The sequence below is a fragment of the Gopherus evgoodei genome, unplaced genomic scaffold (assembly GCF_007399415.2).
Source record: "Gopherus evgoodei ecotype Sinaloan lineage unplaced genomic scaffold, rGopEvg1_v1.p scaffold_143_arrow_ctg1, whole genome shotgun sequence".
Taxonomy (NCBI): Eukaryota; Metazoa; Chordata; order Testudines; family Testudinidae; genus Gopherus; species Gopherus evgoodei.
In genome coordinates, this window is record NW_022059806.1 from 1 (window position 1) to 21,653 (window position 21,653).

Genomic DNA, 21,653 nt, shown 5'->3' on the forward strand with positions numbered 1-21,653 from the left:
GGGCTGACGGCCAGGGGTCCTGGGTTTTATGCCAAGCTCTGTAGAACCCCTTCTGAGGTTGGAGTCCCACCATTTTTTGGGTTTAGGATTCTCAGTTCTGAATGTCTTCACTTGCCTTTCTCTCAGACAGAGCTCCCACAAACACCCTCTATGTTCCCTTTGTTCCCCTGTGTGACGATGTAGCCGGGGGCCCCACTTGTGAGGTGACTGTAACTTGCCTAGCGGCTATTTCCCGGAGCCCGTGGACATCAAGTGGAATTCCGGCAGAGTGACCAACGGGATCAAGACTTCCCAGCCATGGCACAGAGCAGTGGCAGGGCCTTCTCCCTCGTCAGCCAGCTCACCGCCCCTTCCTACGGCCTGGCGCACAACACCTGCCAGTGCAGTGTGGAGCACACCCCATCCCGTAAAACGATAGATGTGGAGATCACGAATGGTGAGCTATGTTGGGGTGCCAGAGAATGAGGAAAGGACTGAGGCAGAAGGGTGCACTAAAGTGCACTAAAGATAGTGTGGACAGAGGGAGTGGGGGAGATAGAATGATAAGAGTCACTAAAGTGAGGAGTGGGGAGATAGAATGATAAAGATGAAGGAGATAGGAAGAAAGGGATGGATGTATGGATGGACAGAGACGAGGGAAAGATGGAGAGAGTGAAAGAGAGGGAAGGATGGTACGGAGCATGGGCTAGGTGGATGGGCAAATGGAGATACAGAAGTATGGATGGAAACAAGGCGGATAGCTGGAGAGATGACATAGACAGAGTGATAGAGAGATGGAATGGTGCCGAGGGAAGGAAGGAGGGAAAGGTAAATCTTTCCTCTCTCTATTGTCAGTCAGGACTTGAGCACATTGTGCTCTGCCGTACAAATGCAATTGATTCATGATTCTGAGCTGGTATCCATTTTGTCTCTCTGCTGCCAGTATGTGAGTCTCTAATTCATCCTGAGGTTTGCCTCCTGGGCCCTCCTGTGAGCACAACACATGGAGAAGCAGCTGGAGGTGGTTTGCCTCCTCCTGAGATTCAGCCCAGGGGCAGCCAAAGTGGAATGGCTGGTGAACGGCGAGAAGAGGAACCTTCCCACCACGGACTTCTCTATTGGGAAGCACAAACGGCACCTACGTGGGCCAGAGCCAAGTGAACATCACCAGGGAGAGCTGGGAGCAGGGGACATCTACACCTGTGAAGTGACCCACCCAGTGCGGGGAATGGAGTACTCCATGCACACACCAGCGAGTGCTTGGGTGAGGGGCTGTGGCCGTGCACGGTGGGGTGGGATGAAGGGTTGCCTGGAAACCAGCCTTATCTAAGTAAGCGGGACTGTGCCAGATCCCAGGGTGACATAGAAATACATTGAGAGATGGATACTAGGAGTGGGTGGGAGAGGGATGGATGGGTGCAGTGAAAGATATGCAGGTGGATGGATAGAGAGCTAGATACTGTGGATAGAAGGAGGAATGACTGGAAGGGAAGATGGATGTGATGGCTGGGTAGAAAGACAGGTCTGATGGATGGAGAAAGGGGATGTGTGTACGTGAATAATTAGTAATAAAGAGCTGGAGGTCTGCACAGGAAAGTGTAGATGGAGAGATAGAAAGTGCTACGGGATTGTCAATAGCTAGAAAGAGGCTTTTTTCAATGGTTTCTATCTTTCTTCCTTCTAACATCCCATGAAATTGAGGCTCACAAATTAGGGGACTGACAGTCCCCTCTAAGAGGAGGGATAGCTCAGTGGTTTGAGCATTGGCCTGCTAAACCCAGGGTTGTGAGTTCAATCCTTGAGGGGGCCATTTAGGGAACTAGGGTAAAAAATCTGTCTGGGGATTAGTCCTGCTTTGAGCAGGGGTTGGATTAGATGACCCTGATCCCTTCCAACCCTGTATTCTATGATTCTGTAACACCCGTCACTGTAGTATCCTTCATGGTGCAGGGAATTCATGGAGTCTTCTGCTCTTCTTTCCCTATTGAAACAAGTCCTTTGTATTTTGAGCCTGCCTCAGTGACTCCATCTGTCTCTGTCACCGAGCCGTCTTACGATGACCTGATTGGGGAGACAGCCTGTGTGACGTGCTGGGTTATAGCTTGGTAGATGTTCAGGTGGCTTGGGAAGTGATGAGAAAGCCAGCTCTGATGCAGAGACAGGAAACCTGGAACAAAGCAATGGGATCCAGAGCGTCATCAGCACCCACGAAATAAGCTTGGAGTAATGGAAGAGCAGGACCAAGTTCACTTGCAAAGTGACACCTCCTTGTTTTGGAGAAGTCACCCAGGATATGCCACTCATGGACACAAGTGAGTACGTCCGCGTGTAAGTCCCAACTCCCTGTGTGAACTCAGCCAAAGTCACTTTACTCTCGCTCTGTGCCCAAGCCTGCAAAGTGGGGATAAGGGTCCTTTGTTTCTCTCACCTGGTGTCTGTTTCTGGAACAGGGGCTCTCTTTCACGTCCCTTCGCCGGCTCGCAGGAGGGGGTTGTGGTCTCAGTCTGGGCTGGTAGCACCTACAATAATAGTCAGGCTGCTGTTCTCAGACCAGCTTCTGCCAGGAAAATGAAGGCCTTGCAATTCACTAGACTCCAGTAGGGAGGTGAGGCAATAGAGGAGGATCTGGTGAATATTTCCTGGGTCTTTCAAGTGGTGATTCAAGCCGGGGCCCTCAGAAGAGGTGATGAGGGACAGAAAATAGAAAGTAGGGTTAAGATGGTCCATCAAGGTAGATTCATTGAGTCTGAGGCCAGAAGGGATCATCAGGTCATCTAGTCAGACCTCATGTTTCCCTGGCCAGAGTATTTCACTCATTTATCCCTTTGTCGAGCCCGGTAACATGTCTTTGACTAACGCTTCATCTAGAGACACGTCCCGTCTGGATTGGAACCCCTCAGGAGATGGAGAATCCACCACTTCTCTTGATAGTTTGTTCTAATGGTTTTCTTCCAATATTGTTGCCTTACAATGAATTTGAATGTGTCTGGTTTCAGTTTCCGGCCATTGGTTCTTGTTCTGCCTTTTCTGCTAGATTAGAGAACTTTTTAGTACAGGGTTTCTCAAAGCGGGGTCGCAGCTTGTGTAGGGAAAGCCCCTGGTTGGCCGGGCCCATGTGTTTACCTGCCCCATCTACAGTTCTGGCTGATCGTGGCTCCCACTGGCCGTGGATCGCTGTTCCAGGCCAATGGGAGCTGCTGGACACGGCTGCCAGTAAGTCGCTTGGCCCATGCTGCTTCCAGCAGCCCCCATTGGCCCGGAGCAGGATCCACGGCCAGTGAGAGCCGCGATCAGTGGGAGCTGCAGATGGGGCAGGTAAACACACCGGCCCAGCCCGCCAGGGGCTTTCCCTACACAAGCGGTGGGGGCAGGTAAACACACCGGCCCAGCCCGCCAGGGGCTTTCCCTACACAAGCGGTGACCCCTGTTTGAGAAACCCTCTTTTAGTACCTGATGTTTTATCCCCGGGAAGGTATTCATACACTATTCAAGTCACATCTTCAGTTTACCCTGAACTGAATCAATATAGCTCCTTAAATCTCTCATTTACAGCTACTGAATCATCACTGAGGCTCTTCTATGAGCCCTTTTCAATTTTTCAAAGCACAAAGTTGTGAAACAGGTGCAAAAAATCTAGAAATGTTAATAAATGTTGGGCTGCTTTTATTTGCTTCCTGGTTTGTGAGTCAGGAACAAAAGGAGTGAGTGGGGATCATGTTTCCAGACTTTTCTTTATAGCTAGTGGGGATAGACCCTAAATGAAAGCTGAGATTCCATGGTCATAGCATAAGCTGTGGATTTAAGGAAAAACAGCAAATACATAATAAATATGGCCAAGGTTAGCCACCCCTCACATGTTCCACCAAGGGACTAAGAGGAGACATATTCCATCCCTGGGAGAGAAATTAGCTTCATCTCACATCTCTGTCCCTTCCAGCCTACCCTGCCCACGCACCTACTGTCTCAGCCACTGTCTCCTGCCTGGACCCAGAGGAAACTTCAGGGAAGAAAGATTTCCACACGTTCCTCCGTGACGTCACTGGATTCTTCCCGGCAGACGTCAACCTCTGCTGGGAGCACAACAGCTCCATAGTCCCTGCCTCCCACTACAGCAGTGGCCCTGTGTCAGATCTGGTGAGGCCTACTCCACTCAGAGCATCTTGAGAGTCGCCAGGCCCACGGGGGAAGGAGAAGCAGGGCCCCAGGATTTCTGCCTGGTGTGGCAGATGATGCTGAATGAAACCTTGAAGGTGAAGGTGAAGTCAGAGAATTGTGAGTTGAAGCTTCCAAAGGGCGACGAGAGGTTTGTTCATCCCAATATGGCCAGTGCCCCCCATTACCCCAGGGGCTAGTGAGGGAGCTAGCACCAGTTCAGGCTTCAATGCTGGGGTTTCCAAAGGGATTCACGCTCTCAACTGCCACATCGGCTTGCAGTGAGAGTTGTGGTCACAACCCTGAGGGACTTTGGGAGACCAGCAGCCGGAATATCACTGGGGTGAAATATAAAGAGCACCTTCTGCCTGTGTAGGGGGAGGGTTTTAGGGGATGTGAGTTATGTCCTGAGCTCTGGATGCGGGGTCTAGTAGTGCCAGCAGGGGGCTGGGAGCCAGGACTGCTGGGTTCTATCCCCAGCTGTGGGAGGGGAGTGGGGACTAGTGGTTAGAGCATGGGGGAAAGGAGTCAGGAATTACCATGGGCAGGTCGTTTCTTCTCTCTGTGTCCCAGCTGTCATCTCTGCCCTCTTCGTTGGGCTCATGAATTTGAGGCTGGAAGGATCCTGATTTGAGCAAACATGGCAGGTCTGTCCCCTGCCGTGATTTCACCAATGAGTCTTTCTCCCATGGGAGCCAGAGACCTTCAGATCTGCTCATGGGACCCAGAGACCCAAATAATCATAATGGGACCCAGGAATCCCAATCCCAATCCCGGGATGTGTTGGAAAACCTCAGCCATTATTCCTGATGCCCCATGAGATGAGGATCGTGCCCCTTCCATCAGGGAAGCCAGTGCCCTATTTCCCACCCCAATGATCCTCAGACCCTTCCCAAACATCCCCAAGGCTTTGTTCCCCTGAGGCAGAGGTACTTATTTATCAGCTGATGCCTCCTGAGTATTGGCTCATTCCAGCCCTCAACGTTGCCTCCTGCCCCCAACCAGGTGGCAGCAACTGTAATCAACACCCACTGAAGGTGTCTCTCCTTCTGCCTTCCCTGGAGGACCTCTACATAGTGCAGAACGCCACCATCAGTTGTTTGGTGAGCGGCATGTAGACCCCAGCAGCCTGGAGGTGTCCTGGAACCGGGGTAGCGGGGGCCCATTGGCCGTGGTCTCCAGGGATCCGGTGCTGCAGGAAGATTGTACCTACAGTGCAACCAGCATCCTGCGGGTGTGCGTGGAGGAGTGGCAGGCGGGGGAGTAGTTCACCTGCACCATGAAACACCGAGACATCCCGTCGGCCATTGTCAAGACCATCCGCAAGATTCAAGGTTAGAACTCAGCCTTTCCCCTGTAGGGGGCACTTGCTGCAATCTTCCTGGCTCAGGGTGTAGGGAATGGGACATGGATCCTTTTGTCTCTAGGGGTCACCAGCTCTGATCCGGTTTCAGGTCAGTGAGACTGGGTGTTACACATTTGTGTGTGGGATGAAATGTGCAAATTAATGAGAGAGAAAGGGATGGAGAGTCAGGACTCCTGGGTTCTTTTTCCAGCTCTGGGGGCAGAGTGTGTGTGTGTGGGTCTAGTGGGTTATAGCAGGGGGATTGTGTCAGGGTTGGCAGCCAGGACTCCTGGTTCTCATCCCTCATCATTAACTCTTTGGTGTTTCCTCATGGCAGAGATGTCTTTCCGGGCCCCTTCTGTCTACGTCTCCCCTCCTCACGCTGAGGAACTGTCTCTCTGGGCATCAGCCACCATCACCTGCCTGGCCTCCGGGTTCCGGCCCAGAGACATCTTGGTGACATGGACCTAGCAGGATCGGCCCGTGCCCCAGGAAGCCTACACCAATGTTAGCCCCGCTCAGGAGGCTGGGAAGGAGGAGCGCTACTTCATCTACAGCCAGCTCAATGTCTTGGCGTCCGAATGGGAGCGGGGGGACATCTACGCCTGTGTGGTGGGGCACGAGGGTCTGCCCATGACCTTCATCCACCGGAGAGTGGACAAAGCCCCCGATAAACCCACCGCTGTCAATGTCTCTGTGATCCTGTCCGACACCGACGTCACTTGCTACTGAGGATCAGAGCCCTGCGAGCTCCTCACTTCGTATCTGAGGTGGCCACGGAGCCTCGTGGGGTCTGGGATTCCTCTGAGCCTGTGTGTAAAGCTTTGGGAGCTCTGGTGTACGGAGCACGGCTGTGTGTTGAATATGCCCAAATAAAATGCACCATGCTGGAGCTTGTTTTCAATGGGATGTCTTCTTCAAGCAGGGACCATCTCTATGTCTTATCCACCAGCCCAGCCTCCCTCCTGCGTCATCTATATCCATTCACCAGCCTTCTTTCTGACGTATCTCTTACTGTCCATCCACTCTCCTTTTCTTATACATTCTCTAGATCTATTCATCAAAGCTTCCTTCTGCAGGATCTATCCATCCATTCTATCCTCTGCTGTACTTGTGTCTGTTTCCCCCTCTTTACTAGCTGTCCATTTTCCTGCCCACTTGCAAATCTCTCTCTCTGCACTGTGTCTGTTTATTCATATTTCGGTTGGCAATATCTGAGTTTGCCTGTTCTCCCTTTTGCAATCCTGTCCATCCATCCAACATCTGCAGTGTCATCTGTCTATATTAGCTTCTACAACATCCATCCATCCTCATGCAGTGTCATGAGTCTAGCTGACCATCCCTGTCCACAGAGAGGCTGGGAGGGGATATTTTGGCACAAAAGGATTATATCCGGGATGCTCAGAGGGGTGAGATGCCCAACTCCCCTTGGAATTATGAATTTATTTCAGTGGCAACTAACTGCCTAAGAGTCCTTTAAAGACCCCAGCCCAAGTGGCTTGTCTCTGGTCACACTGCAGGTCAGTGGGAGAGATGGGAATAGAGCCCTGATTTCCCATCTCCAAGACTTGCATCTTAACCATCGCATCTGTCTAGCAATGTAGCCCTGGCTGCTATGGCATCAGAACCACTAGCAGATGCGTCCTCACCTGACCACATAAGATGCAGAGGCAGAGCCCCCAGGAATCTGATGTTATGTCTGCAGGGAGATAGGCATCAGGGTGAGACTGAGTTAGGATCTTTCATTGCCACGAGCTCCGTCCCCATCGTCCCTGGATGTGTGACCAGGGTTGTGGTGACCAGGGAAAGTGATTTCACTTCTGAGTACGGCACTGGGGAGACTGACACTGGAATACAGCATCCGGTTCTGGGGTGAACGTGCAGCAGTGGTCAGAAGCAGTAACGACATGTTGGGAATCATTAGGAAAGGGACAGATAATAAGACAGCAAATACCACATTGCCTCTGTATAAATCCACGGCACGCCCACACTTTGACTGCTGCGCACAGTTCTGGTCACCCCATCGCCAAAGAGATAGAACAGAAATAGAGAAGGTTCAGAGAAGGGCAACAGAAATGATCAGGGCTATGGAACAGCTTCCATATGAGAAGAGATTAAAGCGGCTGGGACTGTTCATCTAGGGAGACAACTAGGGGGATTTTACAGAAGTCGGTATACTCATGACTCGTGTGACAAAAGGAAGTGTTATTTACTCCTTCACATAACACAAGAACCATGGTTCACCGAATGAAATTAAATGGCCACAGGTTTACAGCAATCACACAACAGAGTCAAGCTGTGGAACTTGTTGACTAAGGATGTTGTGAAGTCCAGAAGCATAACTGGGTTCAAAAAAGAATTTGATAAATTCGTGGAGAATAGGTCCATCAATGACTATTAGCCAAGCAGGTCATTGATGCAACCTTATGTTCTTGGTGTCCCTAAGCCTCTTATGGTCAGATGCTGGGACTGTATGACAGTGGATTAATCATTTGACCATTGTCCCATTCTGGCCATTCCATCTGATGCATCTGGTATCTGCCACTGTTGGAAGACAGGATACTGGAGTAGCTGGACAATTGGTCCCATGCACTGTGGCCATTCTCTTGTTCAATATTCAAAAAGAATGTTGAAAAATTGGAGAGGGTGCAAAAGAGAGCTAGAAAAATGATTAGAGGGCTGGAGAAAATACCTTCCAGTGAGAGATAGGAGAAGCTGAATCAGCTGAGCTTATGAAAGAGACATTCAAGAGTTGGCTTCAATGATATGTATAAGTACCTGCATGGAGAGTGACTGGGGTCCCTGGGGGGCCATGCTGAGATCACACAATCGGGGCAAATTGCAAAGAATGGGGCAGCCAATCCCCCCAGACTGGTGGTTATCCTGATAAATTCATCAGACTAGAAACAAAACAGCTTCTAAAATACCTTACTGGTTACCCAGAAGACAGAAATACAGCTTCCTTAGAGTAACCCAGCCTTGAGCTCCCACCCAGACAGGATGAGGATTACTGAAAATCTTGTTCATCATATAAAAGTTCTGTCAGTCCCAAAGGATTGGAGACATTACCCACCAGGTCAATGAGTATTTCAGATCTTACCCAAACAGTCAATTCTTATGAAGTAAGTTACAATTTATTAGAAAAGATAAGAGTGAGAGAGTGAGTACTGGTTAAAAGACACATACATAAAGGTAGGACTTGAGTTCTTAGGTCAGTTTCATAGCAGAGGTGGTTGGCTTCAGAGTTGCAAAGAGTCCCTTGAACGAGTTTTTCAGGTTATAGTCCAGGGTTTCTCAAACAGGGGTTGCTGCTTGTGTGGGGAAAGCCCCTGGTGGGCCGGGCCAGTGTGTTTACTTGCCCCGTCCACAGGTCCGGCCCATTGCGGCTCCCGCCGGGCACGGATTGCTGCTCCGGGCCAACGGGAGCTGCTGGAAGTGGCAGTCAGTAAGTCCCTTGGCCCATGCCGCTTCCCACAGCCCCCATTGGGCTGGAGCAGCGATCCGTGGCCAGTGGGAGCCGCGATTGGCCGGACCTGCAGATGGGACAGGTAAACACACCATCCTGGCCTGGCCCGCTGGGGGCTTTCTGTACACAAGCAGCGACCTCTGTTTGAGAAACCCTGTTATAGTCCAATGTCTTTGGTGGCAATTCGGCGGGAATCCTCTGGATGGCCCTGGCTATCACAGCTCTGGGGAAATGCTTTGGGCAACTTCTTAACTTCTGCTGGGCTTATGAGCATCATCACTAATGAGCGAGTTTCCCATCAAGATTGACTCAGCAGTGATCAATGAATGAGAATCAAGAGTCTATTATCAATTCCAATCATTTATCACTGAGAAATCAATAATCAGGGATTGGCTATTTCTGGTCAGTACCTAGTGATCTGTAATTAATGCTGAGTAGCCATTAATCTGCAATTGATTATCAATAATCAATTCTCACAGATCAGTAATGAATGTTAATCAAGGATCAAGCATCAACCATTAATAAGCTACTAGTAATTATTAACTGACCATAATCATTTATCCATAATCAGCAATGAATGATCAATGACCAAAAAGGAATGATCACTAATTAAGAAGCCAGAACAAATGTTCAAGGACCAATGAGCGTCAATCACTAACCACTCAGCCATGATCACTAAGGATCTGTAGTGGGGCCCAGATGCACAAAGGGCCATAGCAGCCTGTGAAGCCGGTTCTGTGGTGGGGACATGGTGCTGGGACCTGGAACCAGAAGCAGAATCGGCTTAGACAGCCGTGTCTCCCCAGGGAGTTGGTGTGCGGCACCCGCTGGGCAGTGGCCATTCCCTGAGGCAGTTTGACAAGGCCGGTGTCTCTGTCTGGAATTTGAGCTCCAGCTCAACGCAGAGACTCTGGCAGGATGCAGGCGTGACTGGACCAGGTCCATGGCCCAGGCTACGCAGCAGGACAGGCTAGATGGTCCCAAAGGACCCTTCTGGCCTTGCTCTTCCAGCGTAGGATGCTGCCCATGAGAGCAACGCCGGGTCCAACGGCACTGGCCGAACCACTCTGCTCTCTGTGTCCCACAGGTGCGGTGAGTGCCCGGCTCTGGGCTCCTAGGAGGTGTACAGCATTGCTTCATCCTCTTCATTCCCTCCCTCCATCATCAGCCCTCCCAGGCTCCTGCCCTCTCTCCAGACCCCTGGAGGGACAAAGTTCCACAGCAACTCAGAGGGCGCGACAACGGCCACTGAAGGGTCTGAACTTTGCAGAGCCCAGAGCAGGGAGGGCAGAGTCCTTCCCTGGACGTCCCCAAGGGCAGCCCATGCTGGAACTTGAACTCAGCCCCATTCCCCTCCATCCTCCAACCCCATCCCATGGCAAGGACCGGATTTCCTTGTGCACGTGTGTGTGCGCTCGTGCACACGCATCTGTGTCCCAAGTTCTGGTCAACCTGGAATCTGTCAATGGCGAAGAGTCTCATTGGCTCCTTTCTTTAACTTGCAACTTACACAGGAATTTTGAGTTTGATCCAGAATAAAATGAGTTCAAAACTGGTAGCTGCATTTCAGGATGGGTTTTGGGAGATTTTACCAAGGAGAATGTAAGCCACTGTATGTCTCAGTCCTCAGGTATCTATCTACACAACTGTCCATCCTCATACATACACATCTTTCTTTCTTTCTTTCTTTCTTTCTTTCTTTCTTTCTTTCTTTCTTTCTTTCTTTCTTTCTTTCTTTCTCATGCATGCCACCCTATCTGACCAATGGCTTTCTCTGCCCCAGAGATCTCCCCTTCCTGCCCATCCGTCCCAGCCTGTATAGGCTGAGGGACGAGGCCCCAGTTCTCTGGGTTTGTAGCTAGACCCCTATCTCCCATTGGGGCCAGTTCAGCGGGCACCTGTCATTTTATTCCCCATGCCCGGAAGCACCCCTACAGACATGACATGCCCCTCTGGAGGGCATCAGGGGTCCCTGAAAGTCCGGGATGGAGGTTATGAATGAGATGGAGCCTGATTTGTTTATGTATTTATTTATTTATTTATTTATTGTCACTCAGTGCACACAATAAAAGTCACAGACACATACCACCCACAAAAATCCCAATGAAAAGCTAAATATGCAACATACAGCATGACAGACACAACTCTGGCTATGGTCCTGCCCCAGGGCGGGGGGCTGGCTGGCACAGGGGGTGGGGAAGGGAAGTAAGGCCTTTCCTCTCTAGGGGCGCTGGCTCTGATCCAGCCCCAGAGCAGGGACTGTTGGGCTCAGGAGGGTGGGAAGTGGGAGAGGGGTTGTTTCCTCGCTAGGGGCGCTGGTTCCCTCCATGATACGAGTTGTCCAGTCTTAGCCAAGCTCCGAGCAGGGCAGCATCCCTAGTGGCTGAGGGCTGATTAGGCCATGTGGAGTGAGGTCCTGTCTCCCCCCCCTGAGGGGTCTCCCAGGGGCACAGCGCTGGCGGGGGGCATCTGTGGGACTCAGAGTGGTGTCACCAATGGAGCCAGAAGCCCCGAACCCTTGTCTCTGGGCAGATGGGAGGAGCAGCTTCTACACCACGCGCTGGATCACGTTCTTGTACTCGGGGCCACTCGCCTTCTTCAGCTGCACCAGGGTGGAGAAAAACCACTTCACCTGCAATGGGGCAGAGAGAGGAAGGGTGAGAGGGGTCAGTGCTGGGGGGAGCTGCTCTGTCTGTCTGTGTCATTCCTTCCTGCTTTTCTGTCTGTGTCTCATTTATTCAGTCTCTGTCTTATTCACCCATTCTCCTTTCTCCTTCATTCTTCTCTTCTTTCTTTCCCCTCCACGCTGCCCTCTACTGTGCTAAAGGCGTTAATTCCTTCGTTCCTACCTTCGTTCTCTCTCTCACCTTGAACAGGGTCACGGTTGCGCTGTAGCACACGCTCAAGAGGAAGAGGGTGATGAAGACCGAGATGCTTGACCAGAGTCCATCCAGCTCCTCATCCTCGTCCTCGCTGCAAAACTCACCAGACACGATCACCTCTGTTGAGGAGAGAGAAAGAGACATCAGCTCGGACTCAGCCACTGTGACAGAGAGAGCTCGGACTGTGTGTCCAGCACCAACCTGCCTATCCCCTTCTCTATCCATCCTTCCATCCCTCCCCCATTCCCGCTCCAGACACATCCAGCCATCCATCCTCACACACCCCTCCACCAATCCATCCATGACCACACACCCCTCCACCCATCCGTTTCTAGATACAACCATCCATCCATGACCACACACCTTTCCACCCATCCATTTCTAGATACAACCATCCATCTATCCCCCCACACCCCTCCATCCATCCGTCCATCCATGACCAAACACCCCTCCATCTATCCATCTCTAGATATAACCATCCATCCATCCCCACACATCCCTCCACCCATCCATCCATGACCACACACCCCTCCACCCATCCGTTTCTAGATACAACCATCCATCCATGACCACACATCCCTCCACCCATCCATTTCTAGATACAACCATCCATCTATCCCTCCACACCCCTCCATCCATCCATCCATCCATGACCAAACACCCCTCCATCTATCCATCTCTAGATGTAACTATCCATCCATCCCCACAAATCACTCCACCCATCCATCCATGACCACACACCCCTCCACACATCCATTTCTAGATACAACCATCCCTCCATCCATCTGTCCATCCATGACCACACACCCCTCCATCTATCCATTTCTGGATATCATCCATCCATCCCTACACACCTCTCCACCCATCTATCTCTAGACACAACCCTCCATTCATCAAACCATCCATTACACACATCTTCATTTGCTCTTTCCCTTTGCACACCCTCTCTCTCCCTCCATTCCCACAAGAGGTGGCTCAGGATCCCTTAGAGGGTAAATTCATAGGTGTGTGTGAGGTGCCAGGATGCGACCACAACAGAGGAGCCCGCTAAAGACCAGGATGGCTGGATTTCACACTTGTACCTCTATGACACTGGTCCCAATGTACCTAAACACTCCGGAGTCACTTCTGATGGAACACAGCAACCTCTGGGGCTGTTTATTTGGGGCTCCCTTGGGTGGCACTGGGACGGTGGCATCTAGTGGCTGTTTATAGAGGTGGTCTCTCAGCCAGCACTGAGATGTGCCCCCTTTGGGGTGGCACACAGGGGCTGTTTAGATAGGGACCCTTTGCCTAAATGCCAAGCTGTAGCTGGCATGGGGTGTGCTGATCACTGTTGCTTTGATGAACGGAGTCATGAGTAATTTTATGATTGGGAGGCTCATGTTTATCTCTCAGAGGAAAGATGGTGCCCCCTGTATCACAGCACCCCTAGCATAGCAGTGGGGGCATTGAGGTCAGCTCTGACTGTGAGGGGAGATCACCCCATACTGAGCCCACTCCAGGTGTGCATGGCTTCTGGGTGATGCAGGCCTCACTCCCCAGGTAAAGGGGGCTCAGAGGATTTGGTTGGAGTTGGTAGCTGCTTCTTAGACGTGGGAGAGGTATCCCCATATAAACTGACTCCCGCATACCCCACCCCTGAGTCAAACGTATCCCAGCGCCGGGGGAGGGGTCCGTGAATAACCAGACGCCATGTTCCACCCCAGAGAGGACACAACTCAGCACAGGGTGAGAGATTCTGTAACACCTGTCCCAGAGACAGCTGCATCTTAGAGCTGGCTGCGAGTGGAGGGAGAACAGGCTGCGTGGCTGCCTCTGGGTGCATGTCTGTGTCTCTCTGTGTTGTGTGTCTCTCTGTGTGTACAAACACGACAGCTCAGGTGGGAGGGTCCCTGGGTCATGCCACGTTACAGGTGTGTCCATCTGTACCAGATCTCTCTCTCTCTCTGTCCCTTTCTCAGCAACCCCCCCACTTCCTCACTGTGTGTGCCCCTGCGCTGCCCCAGGATAACAGCATCCGGCGAAGTGAGTATTCACCCAGGAAAGCTCACGCTCCAATATGTCTGTTAGTCTGTAAGGTGCCACAGGACTCTCTGCTGCTTTTACAGCCCTAACACTGCCGCTGCTGCTACCCACCCTTTGGCACCACGTGCTGAGCGCTGGGCTTGGCACTGGTGTGGTCAAGCCCTGCGCTCGCCCATCCAGCCCTGAAGCTGACACACACACACGGGTGCATGTGGGTGCCCTGTTGGGGCTAGGTAGGAGATGGGGCTCATGTGCAGGGCCACAGATGAGTCTGCCTCCTCTGTCCCACCCCCATGTCACCAGCCCTAGTGAGACTTTAGGTGAGTCCCTGCTTAGCGTCTGCTCCAGGTAACAGCCCTACTAGTGCTGCTGCTTTGCGAGCACTGGGTGCCAGAAGCTGATCCCTGGTGTGGGGTGTTTGCTGTCTGTTGCACTATGACCCCCTCCTCAGCTACCACAGAGGGTTGGGGTGGAGGGAGACACTTTAGTTTCTCAGCTAGCTAGGGAGGTGTATGTAAGGGTCAGGGAATTTGAATTGCCCTCCCTTCACTGATTCTGTCTCAAAATTCTCCCTGCTCCTCTCTGGGGTGGGATGGGATGTGGGGTAAATGTTGACCCTGACACGGCGCCCCTCTGGGCATGCACAGGTTTGAGCCTAGAGGGCCTTGTCTCAGTGGGATCCTAGAGATTGCTTAGCCATCCATCCATCCATCCATCCTGATCCATAAACATCCATATATCCCCATATCTTCCATCCATCCTTCCTGATCTGTACCATCCATCCATCCTTCCTCATCCATAAACATCCATCCATCCCTATATCTTCCATCCATCCTTCCTGATCTGTGCCATCCATCCATCCTTCCTCATCCATAAACATCCATCCATCCCTATATCTTCCATCCATCCCTCCTGATCTGTACCATCCATCCATCCTTCCTCATCCATAAACATCCATCCATCCCTATATCTTCCATCCATCCCTCCTGATCTGTACCATCCATCCATCCTTCCTCATCCATAAACACCCATCCATCCCTATATCTTCCATCCATCCCTCCTGATCTGTACCATCCATCCATCCTTCCTCATCCATAAACATCCATCCATCCCTATATCTTCCATCCATCCCTCCTGATCTGTACCATCCATCCATCCATCCATCCTTCATCATCCATAAACACCCATCCATCCCTATATCTTCCATCCATCCCTCCTGATCTGTACCATTCGTCCATCCTTCCTCATCCATAAACATTCATCCATCCCTATATCTTCCATCCATCCTTCCTGATCTGTACCATCCATCCATCCTTCCTCATCCATAAACACCCATCCATCCCTGTATCTTCCATCCATCCCTCCTGATCTGTGCCATCCATCTGTCCTTCCTCATCCATAAACATCCATCTAACCCTATATCTGTATCTTCCACCATCCATACGGATCTGTACCCACCCATCCATTCTTGTTTCTAACCATCCATCCAATGTGCAGTCTATTATTCAATCCGTCCATCCTCATCCCTCACCGTTCACCCAGGCAAGCCCATCTATCTATCTATCTATCTATCTATCTATCTATCTATCTATCTATCTATCTATCTATCTATCTATCTATCTATCTATCCTTTTCAGTATACATCCACCCCATCCCTCTATCACCATCAGTACTCATTGACTCTCATCCATCCATTGCCATCTATCCTTTCCCAAACATGCGTAGTCAGCCATTTTATTTAGCCATCCTTTCATCCTCATCTCTCACTCACTCACTATGTGTAACAACCCCTTCATCCAGGCACCTGTCCATCCCCATCGGTACCAATCCAGTGCCATATGTGACTACCAATCCACCACCGTTCATGTATACATCCATTCATCCCCATCTCCACCCATCCATCTATCACACTCCATCCATTTATTCATCCATCACTCCTTCAGAAAGTGTGCCCATCCAACATTCGCCATCCATCCATCTATACCCCCCAACACACCCCTCTATCCATCCATCCACCCTTCTGCAGATCCCCAGGGATTTTTCCTATCCCTTGACATCTATTTATCCATTGGCATCCACCCTCTTTGAACCATCCAACCATGAGTCCCTGTGTACAGTGCAGTCTTGTAGCAGGCACACTGGGTGGGACACGCAGGACACCTGGATTCTGTTTCTAGCTCTGTCATTGACATGCTCAGTAATTGTCGGCAGGACTCTCCCCCTTCTGGTACCTCTGTTCTCTTCCTCCTCTTTCTCTATTTAGGCTGTGAGAAGGACTGTCTCCTGCTGTCTGTGCTGTGCCCATCCCAACAGGGTACTGGTCTCAGTTGGGGATATAGGGGTTAATTTAATCCAAATAATGATCTCCCTATTTCTCTCTTGCTGCTTGTGATATCTCAGTGTATTTGTCCTGCCATCTGAAGTATGTATCCATTTAATCATCTCTCTGAACACCTGGCCTTCCAACTGAGATTGGCTTGAATGTGTCTGTTCCTCTGCAGTATGTCTGTAACTGTGCATCTACCCCCTTCTCCATCCCTGTTTCCATGGCGTGTATGTACTTGTGCATGTATTCATCCTTCCTTACACGGCATGGACCCACATATCTACCCATCCTTCCTTACATGGCATGGACCCACATATCTACCTATCCTTCCTTCCATGGCATGGACCCATATATCTACCCGTCCTTCCTTCCATGGCATAGGCTCACATATCTATCCATCCTTCCTTTCGTGGCATGGACCCACATATCTACCCATCCTTCCTTCCGTGGCAACTACTCATATTTCCTTTCATGGCATCAACCCATGTATCTCCCCATCCATCCATGGTATATATGTATCCACCCACACAGGATCTGGGAATTGGCATCCCCAGTCTTATAGCATCTCAGTTTCTCCCAGCCTGCAACCTGGGACCTCGTCCACCTTGGGCGACTGGCAGATTTCACCCAGTCACACCACAAGAAGGCAACCTGGGTGTGAGCTCAGACTAGTTCCATTTATTCACTTGTTGTCATGCAGGGCACAGAGATTATTTACAGGAAGCTGTACTGGACAGTGTTAGCAGTGGGGCTGGGAGGAGCCTTCTTCATTTACCAGAGATTTTGCTGATGCTGCGTTGGGTGAACTTCAATGAGAGGGCTTCGTGGGTGACCATGCAGGTGTAGGTGTCCCCGCTGTTCCAGCTGGCCTTGCTGACTTTCAGCTTGCTGTAGAGGAAGAAGTTCGAGTCGCTGGCTCCATCCTTCATGGGCGGGGTGGTGATGTAGTCGGTCTCCTTTTCACCTTCATGGTTCTTCATCCACTGCACCGAGATGTCCTCGGGGAAGAAGCCCCGCACCAGGCAGGTGACGCTGACAGAGTCTCCTTTGCTGCTCAGCTCTTCACTGTGGGGGTGCAGGAGGTAGACGCCCGGGGCAGAGTGATTGCCTTCAGTGAATGGGGATGGGGGACACAGATGAGCCATGCACATTACTCATCTGGGGCAGATGGGGAGAAGGATGGTGTGTGTGTGTATGTGTGTGTGTGTGGGAGTAGGAAGATCCCCTCTCTCTTCCAGGATGGAGGGGCTGGGGACTGGGAGCTGGTATCTCTGGAGCACAATTTGAGGGTGGGGATTTGGGGATGCAAAAGGACTCAGGGGCCAGGATCCCAGGTTGTTGGGGGTTGGGGCTTCCCCATAAAGAGCATCCCTCCATGCTGGGTCCTGGGACTGAGTCTCTCCCCTTAGAGACCCTCCTCTCCTCTTACCTGGCTTCTTGGAGATCGATTTGATGAGGGGCGAGATCAGGTCCGAGTGCTCCACTTTGCAGGTGAAGGTCTCGCCGGCCTCCCAGTCGCGGGTGAAGATGGGCATGGAGCTGGAGGCGGTGAAGGTGCTGTTGAACTGCTCAGTGAGGGTCAGAGGATCAGGGATAATAGACCCTGGCTTCTCCCGGGACCAGACCACCTGGAGGCCGGAGTCGCTAGGCAGGTTGACCACCAGGCAGGTGAGCATGGGGTTCTGGGCCACGTACAGGGCAGCAGGAGATGGGGGCACCAGGAAGACCTGGATGTTGCTGGGAGATGTTGTTTCTTCTGGGGACAGGAGAGTCCAGTCAGCTGCAAGGCCTGGTCTCCCCTGCCAAGCCCATCCCAGTCTCCCCTCACTCCCTGTCCTCTACAAAGCCCATCCCAGTCTCATATGTTCCCCTCCCCCCTCCATCCCTGCCCGTGTCCCCCTTGCCTCTCCAGACAGCCCGTCCCTGCTCAGCGTCACCTTCGCACTTGCGGGCGTGGGCCTGCTTTTTGCTCCCAGTGCCCGGGTGGGACACCTGGCAGGTGTACGTCTTGCCCTCCAGCCACACATCCTGGGAGACGCTGGCATTGCTGCGGGTGCTGAAGGTGCGGCCGTCGGCGTCCTTCTTGGCAGGGGCAGTGTCCCCGTGAAGTAACCCAGGCTCGCCGTTAACCAGCCATTCCACCTTCAAAGGCTCAGGGTAGAAGCCGGAGATGAAGCAGAGCAGCTGGATGGCACCTGGCTTGGTGGTGCAGGAGGAGTGGAGGACGTGCACCTTGGGGGCTTGGGGTTCAGCGGAGATTGGCTCTGGGAGAAGGGTGATGGGTTAGTTGCTGTACAGACCCCTCCTGAGTCGCCTCGCCCCTGGCTCCCTGCAGCACAGCGCCCCCCACTGAGCCTTCCCCTCTCCCTGCTGCACAGCGCCCCCTGCTGAGCCCTCCCCGCTCCCTGCTGCACAGCGCCCCCTGCTGAGCCCTCCCCGCTCCCTGCTGCACAGCGCCCCCTGCTGAAGCCCCAACTCCCTGCTGCACAGCGCCCCCTGCTGAGGCCCCGGCTCCCTGCAGCACAGCGCCCCCTGCTGAGCTCTCCCCGCTCCCTGTAGCATAGCACCCCCTGCTGAGCCCCCCGCTAAGTGCAGCATAGCGCCCCCTGCTGAGCCCCCTGCTCCCTGCAGCATAGCGCCCCCTATTGAGTCCCCCGCCCTACTATGTGCACCCAACACCGTCTACCTGTCCCCATTCCCTCCCATCGCTCTGTGGTGTCTCTCTCCACCCACCCACCCCAGCGACTCCATCAGCTCACAGCACTATCAGGCTCCCATCCTCTCTCCCTGCAGCAGTCACCAGAGCAGGGTCCTGAGACAACCCCAGCCCTTCCCACCCCCCCTCCCCGGGCCGCGCCGCACCGTCCCTACTTGGGATTTCCTTGGAGATGCTGGAGCTGGTGGGCTGGTGCTCTACGGTGCATCGGTAGGTGTTAGACTCCCAGCTACTGGCCGGGACGGTGACCTGGCTGCTGAGCGAGTAGAGGCTGCTGGAAGGTTGCAGCACGGAGGGATAGGTCCTCACGCCCGAGGAGCCGACGTTGGGGCTCCATGTCACGGTGACCGGCTCAGGGAAGTAGCCTTTGGCCAGGCAGCCGAAGGTGACCTGAGAGGTGGTGACTTCGCCGGTGCAGGAGGTCAGAGGAAAGACAGATGGGGCCGTTTTGCTAGCTGCAAAGGGAGAGAGAGTGAGGCCATGAGACACAGCCCCACTGATCCCTGCCCCGCTCTGTGCAGACCAGGCCCTAGCTTGACACTGGGGTCAGCACTCAATGCCGGGGAAGAGCATCTCCTAGCGAGCCCCACGCTGCTCCATTCTCACAGCACAGTTTGGGGTGAGACTGTTGACAGCTGCAAGGTCTTAGTAATGTCTGTGTGTAAGTGGACACCTGAGATAGGCTGCCCCCCATCTTCCAGGTTGTGTCACAGACTGAGCAGGATCAGGGCCCCCAGTTCTCTTGGTGCTAAATAGACCCTGTTGTACTAGCGATTTTAGCTTGGGAACGAATATTAAATGTTATATTCTCATTAGCCTTCTAGGTGGTAACAACAATGGCCACTGCTGGCTCGTAAGCATTTCTATGGCTCAAACACACGTGGTTAGATATCCTCAGAAAGACTGGGACTGTCAGTTGAACCCGGGACATATGGACCTTTGGGTTAGAGTTCGGGTTATAATTATACGTGGGGAGGAGGATTAAGGGTTAGCGGTTAGGGTCAGGTGCTGGGGATAAGGGCTATAGGTTGCAGAGATGGAATTATGGGCGATGGTTTAATGGTTTGGGTCAATATTTAATGTGTTGTGATTGAATTTCTAGAAAATTTTGCAGCCATTCAAGCTTCAAATACCAACCAGTTCTGCTGCCATTTCCCAGACGGTTAGTGAGACTCTTGGGTCCTACCCCAAGGGTCAGTTTGCGACAATGACTCATATTTCTGAGGCTGGGATGCTTGATACCCAACTTGAGACACATAAACCCTAGTGCTCAGAGAGTCAAGGTGGGAGGTTCAGGTTAGAGCTGTGGTTATGGTTAGGGGTATAATTGGTTGTTAGTACTTGTATCACAGTAGTCTAGAAAACCCAGTCTAGGATTAGGTCTCATTGTGCCAGGAACTTTACAGAGAAATAACAATGAGGACTCTACTGATCCCAGGACCATTGCAGCCTGTGCAATCTAAAGTCAGAGTTTGGGGGATAAGGTTGGGACGTTGGGGTTAGGGGTTGGGTTTGAAGAGAGGGTCAGAGTTGGGGGTCAGAGTTAGGGAGGAGGGCTGTGGTTAAGGATGAAGATTGGACTCTAGGGAAAGGATGAGGATTAGGGTGTTGAGGTGAAGGAATGGGTGCATCTGTCGAGGTTAAGATGCTGGGGTTAGGGTCATGGTCAGGGAGCTAGGACAGAGTTGGGGGTCTAAGTAGTTGGGTTTAAGGTTTGGTTTAGGGTCATAGTTCTGGGGTTAGGGTAAAAAACCTTCCCTCCCATCAAACTCAGTAGTCGACTGGTTATCACCATCCCTAGCTCACGACCTTTCTAGCCAGGTTCCCACTCAAGAAACCACTCGGATTCCAAGCAATTGGGTTGAAGATTTTCTGGACACTTTTCCAAACTCTGCGGGAGAAATCTCCCAAGAATTCCAGCTGCCTCACTTTCTAGATGCCCAAAGCTGAGGCGCCTTTGGGAGCACTTACCGGGGTTTGCATCTCCAGTGGGCTTTAGCCGGAGACGTCAGAGCTTGTCCCCCGGAAAGGAAGCCCAACGCGTCTCCAGCTGAGTGCGCCGCAAAAACGGAGCCAGCTCAACTCAAAGGCCAAGTTAGGAAGTTGACCCCTGAGCTGTTGCCTCTGAGCTGCCAGTTACGTCCAGCCCCAGGCAGCCGAGCTCACAGCTAGGTGTGCTGTGAATCCCCCGGCCCAGCTCTCAGCATGGAGCGTGAGCGCAGAGCTGGTGGAAGGAGGCAGGGCCGGCTCAGGGAGACGCGTTCCTGCACTCGGTGAGTTCAGGGGTTACCTCTGACAAGCGACATGCCAAAGGGGAAATTTGTGCCTCAGTTTAGAAAGATTTTGTTTGCAAATATTTATTACTGGGCTAAAGATAGGAGACAATAAAATCCCCTTAAAAGTATTCAGCTATTCCCCTGATTGTCTAGTTGCAGCCCCCCAACTCTGAGCATCCCATGTCTGCAAATGGCCCTCAGTCCTGACCCACAGCCTCTGCTAGCCAAGACCTGGGGTCCCCCCCCACTCAGCCGGTTTCCCCATTACCGATGTGCAGCCCCTGCTAGCCCAGTCCTGGCCTCCCCCACCCAGCTCTGCCAGTGCCCCCCACTCCCAAACCACAGCCCCTGCCAGCCCAGCCCTGCCCCCTCCAGCCCTGACGGAGCCCCTCACTCCCAACCTGCAGCCCCCTGATACCCACCACAGCCCTGGCTCCCCCACACCTCCCCCACAGCTCTGCTGGTGCCCCTCCCTCCCAAACT

General features: G+C 52.4%; 1 pseudogene and 1 gene segment (V, D, J or C); one reads left to right on the plus strand and one right to left on the minus strand.

The window, feature by feature from the left end:
• Positions 1–297: 297 nt before the first annotated feature.
• On the plus strand, positions 298–6,208 carry LOC115639879 (annotated as a pseudogene).
• Positions 6,209–11,215: 5,007 nt separating this feature from the next.
• Positions 11,216–21,200, minus strand: LOC115639882. The segment is given in 7 exon segments: positions 11,216–11,574; positions 11,810–11,943; positions 16,954–17,286; positions 17,608–17,934; positions 18,116–18,442; positions 19,050–19,349; positions 21,185–21,200. Coding segments are annotated over 7 exon segments (1,521 nt in total).
• Positions 21,201–21,653: the final 453 nt, after the last annotated feature.